The following is a 17,490-nucleotide window of genomic DNA, read 5'->3' on the forward strand; positions in this document are numbered from 1 at the left end:
TCTACCGAGGTGGTACTAATCCATCGCAAAACCAGCACGCACAACGCCCCGCGCCACTTGTACCAGCAGCGGCCGAGGCTGCATGGGCCGAAAGCCCAGCTCCACTGGGCCGCACGGCCGGCCCAACGAGAGATCTAGTCTACTCTCTCCTCTCCGCCTCGCTTCGCCGTCTCTTTTCCTTTCGCCGCTGCAAACCTCCGTCTCCTCCGGCTCCGGCTGCTCGGGGCCTAAACCCTCGCCGCGTGTACTAAAAACCCCGGCGGCCCAGGCGGCGGAGGGATGAAGACGAGGTCGCAGACGGCGCCGAAGCCGCTGAAGACGGTGCGGCTGCCTCCTGTCAAGCCGCGGCCCAAGCCGCCGCCGCCGCAGCCGCAGCCGCCGCCGTCCCGGAAGAAGGGGCAGCCCCTCGTCGACCGGCGCCGCCCCAAGAAGCCGCCCACCGCCTTCTTCTACTTCATGTGCGTGTATTATCTGGTTCCCTTTCTCTTTGTGTGGATTTGCCTGGTCTGTCAGTGCGTGCCGTGGCTGGCTCTTGCCACGAGGTGATTGGTGCTGCTGTTACCGGGGGCTTATTTCTTTTTCTTTTTATTAATCGAATTGTTTCCTTGCATAGATTAGAACTTTGTTTTAGGAGCTTTTTTACTCACCAACTTCGAATTGAGTGGTGCCTTGGTGGTAATACGGTGCAGCAAGTTCGCATGCGAAATATTTACGATACTGCCTCCGGTCCGTGGCAATTAGGAAAATGGTTGGGTATGTTAGGGACTGAATTTACTAGGTTTTACAGGGCATCTCAATCTGAGGTGCATTTTTCGATTTGTTCCCTAGTCATGGATGGACTCATTGTTGTAGCTTGTGCAATCAGGTTTCACCCCAAGTTTATGTAGATTGGCATTGTTTACATCTCATTTTGGAAGGCTGGGATCCTAGATTCCTATTTGAGTTATCCTGCGATATTATATAGGATTGCCCTGTTCTTCATTAGAATTTGATTGTTTTTTCCTAAAGACGGAGTGAGGCAGGTTATTTTGTGGTCCTATCTTGGGAGTTGGCAACTGAAACTATGCACCACTTTTTTTTTTTAGTACCAAAGTGTGTGCTTCCCCTGCAACATATGCGAAGGGCACAGCCTTTACCTAATTGAACAGGCATATCTGATGTTCCTTGTCCACAATTGCATCGAAAGATGTGTGGTTACTGATATAAAATGAATGCATATGTTTTTGACTTGGTCATGCTTTTGATGGTCACGAAGTGTTTTAGCTACTGATAGAGAGTAATGGCAACATTTACATGCTACCAGAATTGTCTAGATGCTTTATACCGCATCCAGTCATCAACATTAAACATAGTGCTTACTTCCTTGAGGTGTTTCACATAAACTTAGCCATTTAGGTGTAACCAAAACACAAAAGTTACTCTGTTGTTTTTGCCTCTTATTTTCATATCTTGTACTGAATCAACTCAGTCAAGTTTTACTGAAAAACTGTTATGGTCTGCTGAAGGGAGGATTTTCGGAAAACTTACAAGGAAGAAAATCCAAGTGTAAAATCAATGCAAGAAGTAAGTTTCCATCAGTTAACGTTGAAGCTTTAAGCTACTTAGTCATCTAGTAATATATCTTACCCTGCAGGTAGGGAAGGCATGTGGCGAGAAATGGAATACAATGACATTTGAGGTTTGTAATTTCACCTTAGTGATGTTTGTGGTCAATTAGGTCTCTAGTCGCTGTAAATTTTCTATCACTCAAGTACCAAACCATGCTTCTCTGTAAGTTGTAACGCATGGCTGTTCTGGTTTGAAGCCAAAACTTGCCCTACCAAAATGTTGGCTTCTTGTATAGTAATTTGGCACCATTTGGTTTGCTACCAAAATTTACCTACACCACACAAAAGTTGCCAAAAATCTGGAAGTGCCAAAACTTGCCTATGTTTTGGCATTGCCAACATTTTGGCATGGTAGCAAACCCAACAAACACATAAAATGATTGATAGAAACATGATGGCACCACAAATCTGTACATGCGGAGTTGAGATGTATATTGACTTATTCTTTTGTTTCAAAATCACTTTTTTTTAAACCATCAAGCAGAAGTTCCTGCTTCAGTGTATTGTATTTGTAAGGTTTAATTTCGAAGTTTAAAAAGGGATATTTGAGCCATATCTGCTCTTTTTTGTCTACTGTTTATGTGCCTAGTGTTAAAACTAGATAACTAATCTATTTATTCTAAACTTCCTTGAATTAACTGGTACAGCCTACAAAAAAAGTGATCATTGAGTTTAGGCCTCTAGGGAGTAATTCTAACGAAATAGCTGAAGGATCGGATTGACATATATTGCAACTGTAGAAGCTTTGTAGCCGACACGCTCAAACAGCTAAAGTAATACATTGACATGGACTGTAACTGTAGAAGCCCAAGAATGTACTTGTAGGTGTTACATCTACTGTTCAGTTGGATAATGGTACATGATTGCATATTTACTTTTTCCCCCTTTTGTTCAGTAGGTTCATTCCATGTATGTTTAGTATAGTCGCATTTCAAAGGATTTGGTGCCAACTGCCAAATACCCATGTTTCCTATTTTTTTCATGCTACCAACCCATAGGGAAAACAAAAGAAGGTGCTACTGCTGTGAAGCATATCAAGATCACCTGTGGATTCCTTAGAGCTTTAAATACCAGATATGTAGTTTGGAATTTTCCTTTTTAGAAATCATAGTTTGGACCAAACTGCCAGTTGAACCAGGAAAAGATAGAAATTGTTGGCTCCAGCAGTCTGGGTTCACTCAAAGACCATTCATGCAATCAAAGCCAGAAAAGGCCGGGTGAACTATTTGTGTTGTTTTGAACTTTTGATTGGTAAATATATATTTCCTTTGTTTTTTCAGGCTCTTCTTTTGGGTTCTTAAATAATACTATGCTTTCAAATTATCAGTTTAGTACACAGTGGACTATGTAGGAATTCTGACTCATTGTCAAAATAAATGGTCTAGGCAATACAATATCTCATATCAGATATGTACAACTTCATTTCACATTTTTGCGCATTGCATTTTAGACATAAACTCATATCATACTTATGTCAACAATTTCACTTTTGTTCATTACACCAGGAAAGAGTGAAGTATTATGATATAGCAACCGAGAAGCGTGCAGAGTATGAGAAGGCGGTGGCTGAATTTGACAAGAAAAAGGTGTATTTTCTGCATATATATTGCACGTGTTTTTTTCGTGTCTATTCAATTTTTCCATGCATAAAATCATACTTACCTTATTTTCAATGCAGGAAAGCGGTGAATTGTCCGAGGAATCAGATTACGACTAGAGGTGAACGTCGGGTAGTTGTTCCGATGGTTCACCCAAGTAATTGGATGGACGAATCAATTGTATATTACAGAACTGAGGCACTGAGCTTTGTAATGGAATCTATATATAGTCAGTTTCCTGCTCATTCTAGAGTGAACTATCGTCTTGTGATAAAGTGATAGCTTTGGATCGAGTATTCGCTGGTACACCACCAGTGCTTGAAATAACTAAATCTTTGGGCGCCGAAATTACAATTCTCTTGGTCATTCATTTTAACTAAAGAAAAATGGTATGCCACATTAGGCATCCAGGACTCCGTGGCCCAATGGATAAGGCGCTGGTCTACGGAACCAGAGATTCTGGGTTCGATCCCCAGCGGAGTCGCTCTTTTGTCTCTCTTTTTTTCACTCTCTCATTTTAAGTTTTTCCAGTTCAGTTACAATGGTTCTTTTGTTTGCTCGAAATGTGAATAATCAAACTCGCTTTATTTGTTTTTGAGATATCATAATCTTAATTTTTTTACGCAATTTTTTTTAACCACTCTTCTATAAACCTTTGAGATACTCGTAAGTAAATCCTCCAGGTAGAATGTAATCTGGGTACTAAAGCAGTACAATCAACGTCATTGGTTGAGAGCAATTTCGTCGGCCTAGCTTGCGGCGGCCGGCGGGGCGGCGTAGAGCGACCTGAGCTGCCGGTCGATGAGCTTGCTGTGGTTGAGCGCCACCTGCAGCTCGACGTCGTCGGCCCACCACTGCTCCAGCCCATGCGCCTCCAAGAACTTGGTCGGGCCCTTGGACGCCACCAGCATCCTCGCCACGCGCGCGCCGCCGCCGCCGGTCCCTCGCACCGCCGCAGCCGCCGCCACCGCCTTGCCGCTCGCGCTCCCGCCTCCTCCTCCTCCGGCCGCCACGGTCGCCGTCCCGGCCGCCGCGTCGTTGTAGTAGCAGCAGATGTAGTCGTTGGTGTTGATGTACAGGTGCGGCAGCCACCTGCACATCGCCTTCGCCTCCTCGCTCTCGCCGCCGCCGCGGGCGTCCGCGGCCTGGGAGGAGGAGGAGGAGGAGCCACCGTAGTAGGGGATCCACGACCGCACGCGCCCCCACAGCTCGCCGGCGGTCTCGGCGAAGCCCCTGAGGCTCATGGCCAGCGACACGGACGGCGGGTTGAAGACGTGGCACTCCACGAAGACGCCCTCCTTGGCGAGCGCCTTCCCCACCTGCAGCGCGAACCCGGCGCCCAGCGAGTGGCCGCCGACGCACACGCTCCCGGCGCCGAGCCTGCCCGCGGCGGCGCGCAGCGCGGCGAGCGCGCCGGCGAAGCGGACGGAGCCCTTGAGGCTGTCCCACGCGAGGAACCGGAGGTCGTCGGTGACGTCGCGGCGGAACGTGGGCGCCCTGAGGAGCGTGCCCCGCAGCGCCACGACGGCGGCGGGCGCGCCGGCGGGGCGGAAGGGGATGTAGTCGCAGAGCGCGGCCTGGCGGTCCCACTCGAGCACGGCGCCGTAGACGGAGCCGTCGCGCTCGTCGACGAGCGCCTGGGCGAGCCTGTACTTGAAGGGGCGCCACCACTGCGGCGCCAGGGCTCCGGTGCGCTCGTCGCGCCTCTCCTGCCGGTCGAGCTCCAGCAGGTAGACGCCCTGGATGAAGCACGCGATCACCATTCGCCGGTAGTTGGCGTTCTTCCTGCATGCGCCGCGCAACGCCAACAACGTGAGAAGCCGCTGTAGGCTGTAGCTGGCTGCAAGAGGGGAATGCTTTTGCACAACTGTGCAGGTGTAACTCCTCTTTTTTTTTCGAAGTAAATTTCGCCGCTCCCTCTATTTCATATTGTAAGTCGTTTTTACTTCAAACTGCTTTAAATTTGATGAAGTTTATAGAAAAATAACATTTTCAACCCAAGACAAATATGTTATGAAAATATATTTAATTATTAGTTTAATAAAACTAATTTGATACTATAAATATTTTTATATTTGTCTATAAACTTAGTCAGATTTAAAATAGTTAAATTTTGACTAAAGTTAAAACGACTTATAATTTGAAATGGAGTAGACTGCAAGTATTGTACTATCAAATTATCGATTTATTAGTTGCGCCATTTCATAGAACTACAATAATAGTTAATGATTTTATCGTAGAATTGTAAACTTTTGTTTGACCGATTAGGCCCCCCTCATCAGACACAAATATATTACTGCTTTGTTGCAAGTTGGGCTCACATGTAATACTTAAATTTGTAGTTTATTTGATAAATAAAACAATTTTATTTTTGTTGTAGTTTTGTGAAATATCTATCTAAAGTTTGTAGCAAACTTATAGTTCTGACAAGAGAGTTGTGGTTTTTTAAATATACTCTCAACTTGTTTAGAACATGATTTTAAAACTTTCACCACCAGTCCTGTATTAGGCACATAAACCGACTAAAGCCAAAATTGTTGATCGGACTATTTACAACCTGACAAACAATCCTAGTTCTTCATTGAGGACATGAACTATATCCCAGTAAAGGAATTGAAGAAGATCAAACAAATAACTCAAACAATGCTAACTCCGCAAGCACCGTAGCACAACCAAAATGATCTAAACCTATAAAAACTCATTGAAAAGAAGATCCCCCAACAACACACACACACAACACACACACACACACATACAAAGATCGTTGAACTTAACCAAGCAGCCTTCTTTGATCTTGAAATCGTATCTTTCTTTTGCGCGAGAGTAACTTACCAGCTCGATCGAAGGAGGTCTCTCCAGGTCGTCGACGACAGGTTGCGTGGCCCATACACATGGAACTCGAACGGGCTCGCCGCAGCCGCCGCCGGCGTCACTGCTTTCTGCTCCGGCGCCGTCTTGGCCATCCCGTTCCTTTCGGCCTCAAGAGCACGCAGTGACGCAGGGAACAATACGCACAACTCGCAGGAGAGGAGGCGGGATGAAATGCAGTTCGGCCCAAGAAATTTATGTGCCGATTTGGAAAGAATCACAGAAAGCGCCAGCGATCTTTTTATCCTTGGTTTTCTTTAACACCAGCGGTTCTCTTTCATCCAAACAAAAGGAATATAGAATATGGAACCTGCTTCTTTCTCCTCTCGGTTGTGCACTGGTACCATTTTAAAGTTGGCACCTACAACCAACGAGATTTTGGTCGTGACGTTGGCCAGCTTTTGAGTTAGCTATGCATATGCATGCACCGAATTACAGTACAGCGCAGAAGGGATATATGCCCCACGAGAAGCTTCTCAAATGGTTACAATGGCAGAATTACACCTGACTAAGAAACCGAAGCCCAAACAAACAACCAGTTTTTCTGTGAGTCAGTTTAAATGACTAGCCTATAAACAAACTAGTGGCATATTCCTAACCTCACTAAAATTCTGTTGAAAGCAAACCTGCATATGTGTAAGGTCTATTTGGTAGAGTTCTAACTCCTAAATTTAGCTCTACGAGTTACATCTAGAGTAGAGTTGTGGAACAGTCTAAACTCAGCTTCACATCTCTAGTTCATTTTGTGAGAATGCTCCACCTAGCTCCGCTCCCATTATAGATAAAGCTGAAAATATTAGGCTGAGCTCCAGCTCCAAGAGAGGTAGAGCTGAAGCTGAAGTTGTGCCAAACAGGCCTGTAATATTCGTGGGCTCTAGGATTTGAACTCTGGTGGGTAAAGTCATGCACCCACTACTTCACCACCATGGCTCCATACCACCATGCTTCCCCCTAATTAAAGGGATTATGGTTGCATACAAGAGAGGAATCACCCAGGGACTCACAGTAAGACCTGGTAAATCACATGAAGATGAAGATGCCTTTCAATTGTGTAGATTTGTACAATTACATGCTGTAGAAACAACATTGTTTGAATCAAACTGTAGAAACAACTTTACATGACAACGTTTTCTGAATTTGGTTCTGCTAAATCAAAGAACCACTTTCAAAGGAAAACTCATGATGAGTTGCCATGAAACTACTAAGGCTGCTACAGGACATAAGTGAGGACATACAAAACCTGGACTAGCTAGCTGGTAGGTCGTCGGTTGATGAAGTGGCCCGTTTCTCAGCAAGTAACTTCTCCAGGCGTTTCTTCAAATAAGCCTGCTTGAGTTTCTCTCTACGAGCAGCCTCCTGCTCTTGTCGTCGGGATTTCATTGTTGAAGCCTTCTGCCTTGCCTCACTTACTTCCTCATGAACCTCCCTGCAGAACATCATGGCACAAGTCAATAAAAGGCCTGAGACACAGTATTGTCGTAATGTTAACAGAACTACATAAGTGTCAATGTTGGAAGTTAAATGATAGTATCACTTGGTAGCTGATGACATAGTTGCACATCTAAATGTTCAGGAAAGAATTATTTGCCTTCGTATTTTACACATTAAGCTCTTGATGAAATGTTATTCCTTTTTACTGAAACTGGAAGGCCTTACATCGTGCCGATGAACACAGCTTGTAAAGATTTACAAACGGTCCTGATCACATGAAGAGATCTGGACTTAAGTATGTGAACTGTTTGGCGGCACAACACTGTTGTTAAGGATTACTACAATTGATTATGGCTATATGGGCATGCTAAAAAGAAATGTTGGTACACAGAAATGCACAAAATACCAACATTTTAGGAAGTAAATTCATGTTGAATGGTCTATGTAAGCATCAAATGACTAAAATGCAAGGACAACCAATTATGTTTTTGCTCTTCTTCAGTATCAGAGCAATACACTTATACGCATGCTTTGGAAATAAACGGGCGATAAATAGCAACTCAAAACACAAATAAATTCACTTGTGCCAAGTCCAGAGAAAACAGTACCTTACAAAGCGCTTGTGCTCATCTCTGTCAATAGTAGTGCCAGTTCGACCAAGGCCTACTGGTTTGGCACTTGACATAGAATCATCATTGTCATTTTCTGGTTCTGCCCTGTCAATAACACTCTGGCTCTCTGGTTGCCGAGGCTCATAGACATGATCGAAACTCTTTTGGAAAAAGTCAACACAATATTTTTCCTTGTCTTCTTCATCAGGTATCTCGCCTCTTGATAATTTTTCATACAATTCTGCCTTCTTTTCTAAGGCAGCATAACTTACTGAACCATCCTTCACAGCTTTTAGCTCCAACTTATCTCTGTTGCAAAAGCAAATATCAAAGTAGGAATTAGGCATTAGTGCTGGTCAAGAGCATGAGCAAGAGGGGAAAAAACACAGGTAGCATATTATGGACGTCATAATAAGCAAAATACGTAATCAACATTCTTAGAAATGCTACACTAGACAAATGCAAAGGGGAGAGTTAGCTGATGATGTGTAGAAATGCTGAATGAGAAAAGGAAATTCTTCTTAAGAGCCATTGTGGTCAGGATATCAGATGATTGGTCTGAGCAAGATGGAAGGAACATCAAATAGTAACATCTAGCCGTAATTGTTCTTTGATCATATCCATTGTTAATTTCCACTAGTGAACAAAAGCTGTGTCTTTATGGAGAAATGACCAATGTAGCAGAAGTACAGGCAACGGGCCCTACATTTGTTACCAGCTGTACAATTGCTAAAAGGTACACTATCTAAAATTGTTTTACCTAATCAAATTCCATGACATCCAATACAAAGAAGCATAAAAACATTGATCTCCAATATGAACCAGTTACTGATATTGTTCTGAAGTAATTCCAGCTTGCTGCCTTGTATGATAGGCAAGTCACATAACCTAGATTTATAAGCCCAAACCAAATCTAGTCATGTTGCAAAGGGGATTATTCATTTTGTTCAGCAAAGAACGATGAGGATTAACTACAGATTGCAACTAAAGTATTCCGTTCATCCTCCTACTACTAGATCATATGAACAATAACCATTTCAAGGCATCTAATACCTAGCAAAGGGCAGCAATTGGGACTGATTCGTCAATTCCCCGGATAATCAGGTCGATGAGAAGTAGTAAGGAGACGTACTTGCGGGCGCGGGCATCGACGCCGGAATTCTTCGCGCCGAGGGGGTCACCAGGCGCGGCGCGCTTCTTGGCCCGGCGGAACTCGCCCGAGGCAGCAGCCGCCGCGGCGGCGTCGTGGGCGGTGGGCTTGCGGGCCTCCTCCTGGGTGCGGTAGAGCTGCGCCTTGAGGTCGAGGATGGACGCGGCGCCGACCCCCTCGATGGCCTTGTGCTTCTTCGGCATCACCGCCGACTCCGTCAGCCACCCCAGCGACTCCATCCGCCGCTCCCTCGTCGCGCCCCCCTGCTTCCCGGGCTCCTGCTCCTGCGCCCTCTGCGCGGCATCCGTGTCCTTTGCCGAAGCCGAAGGCCCGCTCTCTCCCGGCGACGACATCGCGGCGGCGGCGGCGGCGGCGGCTCGGGGAGGGATCGGTCGCCGCCGACTCGCCGGTGGGGAAGAAGAGGAAAGGAGAGGGGAGGTCGGCGACTCGGCGAAGTGGGCTGGGCTGGAGTTTGTACTCGTTTTGATGGGCCTCTTCCACGAAATGCGGCCCAAGTCGCTGGCTCAGTGGGCCCGGCCGCTCAGTGGCACGGAGCTCAAACATGTGGTGCGCGCAGCGCGGCTTCCCTCCTCTCCTCTCCCCTTGTGGTTGGAACCGTGAAGGCCGGTGACGCAAGCTCGCTCGCCACGAAAAAAACGGGAAAAGGGAATTGAAATCGAATTTTTGTTTTTGCCACGACCGACTTTCCAGCGAAGTCGAGGAAGAGGAGGAGGAGGAGGAGGAAAGGGTGAGCCATGGCGTGCAGCTTCCCGCCTTCGTCCGCCACGAGGCTCCAGGCCGTGGACGCGGCGGCCGTGAGGAGCAGCAGGGTGCCGCCTAGGGCGGCGGCCGTCTCCCCGGTGCAGAGATCGCTGGGCGCCGGCTGCAAGGCCGCGGCTGCCGCCCGGCAGGAAGGCGCGACGCAGGACCCCGCCATCTCAGGTACACCGTACACCTCCTCGACTTCGATAGTTACATCTGGATTCTCATATGTGTAGGATTGAAATGTCCTCTAGGAAAATGTCCAGAGAAGATGTGAAGATCTGGCATGTAAGCTAGCCTAACTACTAATAATTAGTAGTCCACGAACTGCTTCAGTGTCTCTGCAGTCTGCACTTGTATGCTCAATCAGAGTTATTTTGCAACGTGTAAATTGTGTTCGAAAAGACGCCAATGAGGAGTCGGCAGGGATTTCTAGATATAGTACTCAAAAGAATCGCCACAATACACCCGGACAATTAGAATTAAGAAAATTTTGTCGTGTTCGTGTAGTCATACCACTCTAGCTTGTGCAATTCGGTACATAGACAGACATGGTGTGAATTCAATTGCTAAACGATTCTAATCTCTCGACCATAAATTTCAGAAGTACTGTAGTATCATTGAGTTGTGTTAAGCTGTCAGGTTTTTATTTTCGAAGAAAGTCTGTCAGGGATTTGAAGTATTTTTTGTCTTTAATTTTTTTAGAGCAATGCCCAGGCCCCCCATTTCTATTAGCATAAATGTAGCTACATAGTCCAGGGATTTGAAGTATGGGTACTACAATATATTATTAGTTCATTTTGTTGCATTGAAGTATTGAACATATAGCCTACTTGTTCCCATGAAGCTACTTTTGTTGCCAAATGGCTTAACATTGACACATTTTGTTCTGAAGTTTCTTCGGCGCGCACCCAGTTGGATCTCCTGGAGCAGCTGACAACCCCTACATCTGATGGCATTGGTATGTTCCACACAAAACCTGCAATTCTGCGTTGTTCTTTCTCATTCATGTCCCAAAATTAGCATATGTGGCAACTAATCACAATGGCTCATCAGGCGTGGAGAACGGTGCTCCTACAGAACCCCGTGTGCAAACTACTATTCGTGAGCAACTTTCAGCGGTTATCGGTGACAGGGACGGTGAGTACACCCTCCCGTTGGGCAAGAAGCTCAAGGAAGGTCTGAAGAAACTCAACTCCCTGACCGTCTCCCAGAGGAGGAACATCAAGAGGCAGGCCCTGCTCACCAAGGTCAGTGGACGGAACGACTCAGTGTTCTTCGCCACCGTTGGCGCATTTGTCCTAGTGCCGCCATTGGCCATCTTAGCTATTGCAGTCCTGACTGGTTATGTGCAGCTCTTGCCGTGAATATATATGAAGGTGTGTGTTTTTTAGTACTCATCTTCAGACCTTTAATATATAGGAACATACTTTTGCTCTGCAAGAGAAACTGTATATATATATGGTCAGATTTGTATATGGGTAAGTAGGTTTGGTCCATTTTGATCTGCTTGCTACGGTATATGTGATGCTGTAACTTGTAAGAATTTGATGTGCCATAAATCTAGCACAAGGGAGCATCGATAGAATGGATCTAAACACGACGATAATGATGTTCTGAAACTGAAACAATCGTATGATGTTATACAGAGATTCAACTTGCATACTTGCATATAGATTTACAAAATAATATATGTGCTATAATTTCATATTTGTAATCATTTTAGAATTGGCATGGGAAAGTGTTGCACTGTTGCTTCTACTGACCCTGCAAACTTGAAAAAAAAAACGTCTGCAAAAAGAACGTAAATAGTAGTAGACAATAATTTCTTGCCTGAGAAATATAAGGGCTTATTCGGTTCACAGGATTTCTAAATCACAGGAATAGGAAAAACGTAGGAATAATGTAGGAATGCACGTGCAAAACAAAGGATTGGAACAAAGGAATTTTTCCTCCACCGAGCTAAACAAAAGAGGATAGAGTAGATGTTTTCATTCCTATGGAATTAGTACATTTTGGAGGATTTTTAGAGGATTGGAATAGTTTCTATGGAAAATTTTCCTTTGAATCCTACAAACCGAATGCATGAATAGTGCTTATTCTAAAGGAATTGAGATTTCCTTTAGGAATCCTTCAAAACGAATAAGGCCTAAATGTTGCATATCTGTACTTTTTCACAAACAGTACAAACGGTGGTTTGAAACAAAATCTTAAATGCACAGCACAAGATACAGCACCAGAGGGCTCCATAATCCTCTTCAATCTCAATAAAGTATAGAACTGTACAGTGTTCAAGGCACACCTCTCAAACCAACAAATTACCAAACCATTGAGCAGCATTACCATCTTTCTCAGCAAACTTTACAGCACCTGCCCTCCTAAGTTGTCTTTTCATTTGGGCATCTCACTCTTGCACCATACCCAATTCCTTCCGAAGAGTTGTCGGATAGGTTTTGCGATTGTCGGTAGGTCTTAGCTGCTCGATAGGGGCATTTCCTTGCTTCATCATGTAGCTCCATCTGTCTATCAAGAGGTAGAAGAAAAGCAGTAAGGAGAGCTCGAAAGTAAGGAGGCCGGTCCAAAGCTTCACACTCTTTGTGGTTCTCTCATGGTATGTGTGAAGGCCAATGTAGACATTTGTAATGCCAGTTGCGCAAATTGCGATGCCAAGAAGCCAGTGGAGGAAGTACCACAAGCTCCTTACCTTAACACCTCTGCAGAAACACAAAAAGGATAAATCCTAGAGAAAACTTTGTAAGAATCATGAGAAAGTAGTTTTCTTCTACCTTTCTGGTCTGAAGAAACCGATAAGCGGCTGGAGCCACATGAATCCATACAATGCTAATCCTACTCTCTGGTGACTGTTACTGAATGAATTCTCAAAGTTCATTAGTGAAAGAGCCGCACCGCCGGTAGCAAGAAGGACAGCTGCAATCTGCAAACTCAATCAGACACACAATATTATCTGGTGTTCTATAAAATAACAAGAAAAGGGAACATTTTAAACTTTAAAGCAAAGCTGTTATGTCCTGTAGAAGGTGCAGACCTGAGAAATGACATGGCAATAGAAAAGGACTCTGATGCTCCTGCCGCTTTTAGATTTGCTTGACATTCTGGCTAGTATTATCCCTACAGGCATCAAGAAACCAAAAGAAGACCAGTGGAACAATGCATGCAGCTTGATTTGAAATAATACTTTGGGTGTCATCTGCAAGAAACGTAATTGTTGCAATCAGCAAGCTAACAAATTTTTTACCAAAACAATTAAAAGAAACACTTAAGACTTATTCCCTGAATATAATTGAGAACTAGTACAAATTAGAATGTGATTGAGAAATCTTGGATGCAAGAAAAATATTGATACCTCCAAAGTACGTCCGGTCTTCTTGTGGCTTTGATTGAGATTCGCTGTGGAGTTTGATGAGCCATCAGACGGCGCAAGAAGCAACAGAAGTAGAGAACTTATGAACAGAAAGAACAGTCTCTTTCTTGCAGATACAAACATTTTGCTAGTCAATTCAGCCACTCCTAGAACATAAAAGTCACCAAGAGTTCCTCAAAAACGAACCTTCAAATCAAGCCTTGGCAGTGAAATTAACTGCTAAACTGAAGAAGGGCAACCACACACAATGCAGTCCTCGGACTGAACAATGGCAGGAGAAGAGAGGCTGCAAATCCGTATGAATCCCCTCTCCTTCACTCACTCACCTCACCTCATGCTACCTCAAAGGCATCCTTTCTTCCTCTCTGCCAAGATTCTCACTGCCACAGAATCCCAAGAACATGAAAGAGAAACCTGCCTGAACTCTGAACTAAAGAACCAAAAATCGCCTTCTGAAATCTCTCCTCACAATGCGGTGGCTACCAGTCCCAGGAGAGACGAAGATGGCGAACAACCTTTGTAGCCAACCAATGGGAACGATCTAATGATCTATATCAAGCAACGAGGGCTCAGTTGGTGTGCCGGTGTCGCCGCGTGTGGCCCGTGGGGGAGATTTTGATATGAGCACAGCAGCGAAAGCTCCTGCAAATATACTACGGGGGTGGACTTTGCGCTGCTGCGTGTGGGAACCGGGGGTGGTGATCATACTGATGAAATGAGAGGCGCTTTTGGGCGCATTTCGCCGAGCTTTTGCCGCTCCGTGGATGGCGTGATGATGGCTGTGGTAGGCCGGCCGCGCCGGGAAGGTGAGAGAGAGAGAGAGAGAGGAGCTCATGTTAGTGGAGAAGGGTCGCAAAATTTAGTTGGAGATTAGTCTTTTGGTTCTCCTCTGTCCCCTTCGCTGCGTCTTTTTGCCTGTTTTGTACGTACATTTATTTCTTTTTAATATAAAGATGCGCTTCTTGCGTATTAAAAAAAATAAAGAGAGAGAGAGAGAGGCTTTTGCTGTGGTGGTTCGGTGCGGTGCGGTGCGGTGAGCAACGGTTTGCTGCTCTAAGCTAGCTACGCGCGAAGTTGTGCTTCCAGCTGAAACGCAAAAGCAGAGAGTCATCAAACGTTTGGTTCTGGAGTGCCGGCCAGGTGTCTGGGGTAGCAGAAATTCGCTTTTTAACATTTTTCATGGTATTCTATTACCAACATTATCACTAGTAAAAGTGACCTCAACATTCTACTACTAGTAGTTGGAGTGATATCATAAATATATACGATCCATTGGATTTCTACAATTTAGATTGATTTCTACAGCAATAAAGATCATTGTAAATCATCTCGTTGTAGAAATGATAGAACTCATCTTTTCAAATTTAATGGAACACTTTTTTACTCCCCAAGCAGTATAAAATGGGAAATAGAACACTTTTTTTTTTAGAGAATGGTATTTTTACCCAGCCTCTATATCCAACCAGATATATAAAGTTTTTATAAAAAAATTAGGAACTTAGCCTATCAAATAGGGAACTTAGCCCTCAAATAACTCAATCTGAAATTCACTCCTATGAAAATTTAAACTCGGAACCTTGTGTGCTACTTAGGCCACTGCAACCACTAGGCTACACCGCTACATGCCCTTTCACATAAATAGAACACATTTCACAATGTATTTGGTGTTGCCTTCTCACCAACTCTCTGTCTGCATGTTTGATGCTTCAATAAATCCATGTATGGCTTTTGCCAAGATACCTCCTGGCTAGCTACGGAGTAGCTTTCATTTTGATCCGTGTGATTTTTGGCTGCAAAGGGAAAGATGAAAAGATTGATAGGGCTGGGAGATTTGCATGGCGTATGAAGCCGCAAAGCTACTAGCAAGTCGTTGCTAATGGAAGTTCAGTTAACGAGTCCATGTCAAGAGCCCTACTCTGACTGTCTCATTCTTCTCTTTCTTTCTTTTTTGAGAACTTCGTTCTTCTCTTCCTGGAGGATTTTTGCATCTAACTATCGCTCGCAGTTGTTCATTTTTGGAGCTCAATGTTTTTACTTGTAAAACCATATGATCATTGGTTACGTTTCTTGACGCTGCAGTGATCGAGTGAGTATTATGACGAGTGGAGTTTTACTGTGTGAAGTGGTGACGGTATATATGTATGTCAAGATGGTGTGCATATGTGATAGTGATGCATCAAAAAAAGTGATACGTGTAAATGTAATCATGCCTTAACAGAACTAACCGTTTTGTGACCAAATGAGCTGATTGTCCGTAACGGTTACTCATCGTAGGCAGATCAATTGCGGATGGACTGTGAAATTAGTTGGTGTATGCTGGTGCCTGCAATTCCGCGAGTGAAAGATTTGCACTTCCTATTTTTTTTTCAGAACCATTACTTTCTGAATAATGAAGGAATCCACAAGATCAGAGATAACGTTAAGTTGTTAGTTAATGTTTACATCAAACTGTCTATGCCGCGCTTTTACTCTAAAAAAAAGTTAAAGTTTGCTATGATGGGTTTATAGAAAGAGCTAGATAAAGTGCTTAAGAACAGCAATTAGGCGACAAGGCTTACAATGACTGGCCATTTTTATACTCCCAAATACAATCATTTCTCCCAGCTTTGCCTAACGTTAAGTAGCCAAGGCAGAATCAGACATGGGAGACTACCGATAATTGACAAGATAATGTTGTACAAATCTCCAACTCAAACGTCACACGCTGGCAAAATTATATACTCGCAAAGCATGCATACTGAAACGCCGGCCTCCCAAATGGCATACATGCTATGAGTTGTATACTTGGGAGTTTGGAAGGCAGCAGTCTCACTCATTAGATCCTGGTCTAATGCTCAGTTTGTCCATGGATCCATGCATGGCCAGTGAAAGACCAGTGAAAAAGGTTGAGCAGTTCAATGCATTGCAGCCTTTGGTCTCCATGCCACCATTATATGGTTCTTCTCCTCTGTAAGGTGTAAAGTTCAGTCAATCCCATGATGCTTTAGCCCTTGTTTAGTTTCAAACTTTTTTTTTCAAACTTCCAACTTTTTCATCACATCAAAACTTTCCTACACACACAAACTTCCAACTTTTCCATCACATCAAAACTTTTCTACACACACAAACTTCCAACTTTTCCATCACATCATTCCAATTTCAACCAAACTTCCAATTTTGGCGTGAACTAAACACACCTAAGATAATGAGTCCTATATTGTTTGTATGTTCCATTTCATCTCTGCATGCAGTGATAAAACTGGCTTTTTCACAAGTCAATGGTAAAAGCTCATTTCACAAGTTATGCAGATGTGTAGGCAGAGCATTTGATCTTGGTCTGCACATTTCTTTCACTTTAGCAGTGAGCAACACTAAATCCCAAAAAGCTTGAACATTTTTTAAAAAGTTAGCACTACATACAGAGCCCTAATGCCACAACTCTGAATCTTGTTAGTACCAGAGAACACTACAACTTACATACAGTTGGATTTGAGACCAACATATCGCTCCAAGAATACGATATGCAACGTATTTTCCAATCTTGCATTGTGGTACACACAAACTAGGACAATTGAGACCAACATGTTGTTGCAGAAAACTGATACAGTTCAGCCCAACAAGCTGTTGCAAGCACTGATAGTCTGAATGTCTGATACACGGACGGTTGCTGCAGCTTGATCACCAACTTACTTTCTTAGAATATAAGGGAGTCGGTAGCTAGCTATATAGCTAGATCATGAAAATGCATTTCATTTGAAGCGTAATGATGCTCGCCATCCGCTTTCCAACAACCGCAATTCACCAATGATCGCCACTGGAAATCGGTTCATGTTGGGTCCAGGATTAGAATAAACTGCTGAGACCCATTAGTGCCCTCTGATTAGGATTGTGGATTAGCAGTTTTTATCTTATGAATAATAGAGATTTGTAAGATGCTTCGAAATATTTCTTTTTTTTTTTGTTAAACTGTGATGCTGATTTTGCGATGACATGTATAATTGTATATGCTAGTGCCCATACAGGTCCCCCACAGTTTCTGTCCAATTGATGTGCTTCCATAGGCACTGCATTCTGCATTTATGTTAGTCTGAAGACATGCAAC

The 17,490-nt window shown here is 44.1% G+C and overlaps 5 protein-coding genes and 1 non-coding gene across 8 annotated transcripts; 3 read left to right on the plus strand and 3 right to left on the minus strand.

Moving 5' to 3' along the window:
- Positions 1-124: 124 nt before the first annotated feature.
- LOC127767898 (high mobility group B protein 14) lies at positions 125-3,462 on the plus strand. The gene is made up of 5 exons (XM_052293381.1): positions 125-458; positions 1,506-1,563; positions 1,634-1,678; positions 3,113-3,193; positions 3,286-3,462. The coding sequence occupies exons 1-5, from the start codon at positions 280-282 to the stop codon at positions 3,322-3,324; spliced, it is 402 nt and encodes a 133-aa protein (XP_052149341.1). The 5' UTR covers positions 125-279; the 3' UTR covers positions 3,325-3,462.
- A 154-nt stretch (positions 3,463-3,616) lies between these two features.
- TRNAR-ACG (transfer RNA arginine (anticodon ACG)) lies at positions 3,617-3,689 on the plus strand. Its single transcript has one exon. It is a non-coding gene; the product is annotated as a tRNA-Arg (tRNA).
- A 41-nt stretch (positions 3,690-3,730) lies between these two features.
- LOC127767839 (GDSL esterase/lipase At4g10955-like) lies at positions 3,731-6,381 on the minus strand. Its single transcript, XM_052293297.1, has 2 exons — positions 6,038-6,381; positions 3,731-4,990 (listed from the first exon to the last, which is right to left on the minus strand). The coding sequence occupies exons 1-2, from the start codon at positions 6,166-6,168 to the stop codon at positions 3,955-3,957; spliced, it is 1,167 nt and encodes a 388-aa protein (XP_052149257.1). The 5' UTR covers positions 6,169-6,381; the 3' UTR covers positions 3,731-3,954.
- Positions 6,382-6,961: 580 nt separating this feature from the next.
- On the minus strand, positions 6,962-9,728 carry LOC127767865 (uncharacterized protein At4g18257-like). 2 transcript variants are annotated; one of them, XM_052293340.1, is made up of 4 exons: positions 9,248-9,728; positions 8,113-8,424; positions 7,314-7,499; positions 6,962-7,085 (listed from the first exon to the last, which is right to left on the minus strand). In XM_052293340.1, the coding sequence occupies exons 1-3, from the start codon at positions 9,616-9,618 to the stop codon at positions 7,319-7,321; spliced, it is 864 nt and encodes a 287-aa protein (XP_052149300.1). In that variant the 5' UTR covers positions 9,619-9,728; the 3' UTR covers positions 6,962-7,085; positions 7,314-7,318. The 2 variants fall into 2 exon arrangements, with proteins under 2 accessions (XP_052149300.1, XP_052149290.1); XM_052293330.1 differs by lacking the exon at positions 6,962-7,085 and having other exon boundaries at positions 7,096-7,499.
- A 183-nt stretch (positions 9,729-9,911) lies between these two features.
- On the plus strand, positions 9,912-11,737 carry LOC127767888 (uncharacterized). Its single transcript, XM_052293369.1, has 3 exons — positions 9,912-10,207; positions 10,923-10,988; positions 11,084-11,737. The coding sequence occupies exons 1-3, from the start codon at positions 10,021-10,023 to the stop codon at positions 11,392-11,394; spliced, it is 564 nt and encodes a 187-aa protein (XP_052149329.1). The 5' UTR covers positions 9,912-10,020; the 3' UTR covers positions 11,395-11,737.
- A 77-nt stretch (positions 11,738-11,814) lies between these two features.
- LOC127767875 (cytochrome b561 domain-containing protein At4g18260-like) lies at positions 11,815-14,124 on the minus strand. 2 transcript variants are annotated; one of them, XM_052293359.1, is made up of 5 exons: positions 13,596-14,121; positions 13,392-13,435; positions 13,074-13,235; positions 12,814-12,962; positions 11,815-12,741 (listed from the first exon to the last, which is right to left on the minus strand). In XM_052293359.1, exons 3-5 carry the CDS (start codon positions 13,233-13,235, stop codon positions 12,432-12,434), a joined length of 621 nt encoding a protein of 206 aa, XP_052149319.1. In that variant the 5' UTR covers positions 13,392-13,435; positions 13,596-14,121; the 3' UTR covers positions 11,815-12,431. The 2 variants fall into 2 exon arrangements, with proteins under 2 accessions (XP_052149319.1, XP_052149311.1); XM_052293351.1 differs by having other exon boundaries at positions 13,392-14,124.
- Positions 14,125-17,490: the final 3,366 nt, after the last annotated feature.

This window comes from Oryza glaberrima, chromosome 1 (genome assembly GCF_000147395.1).
Source record: "Oryza glaberrima chromosome 1, OglaRS2, whole genome shotgun sequence".
Classification (NCBI taxonomy): Eukaryota; Viridiplantae; Streptophyta; class Magnoliopsida; order Poales; family Poaceae; genus Oryza; species Oryza glaberrima.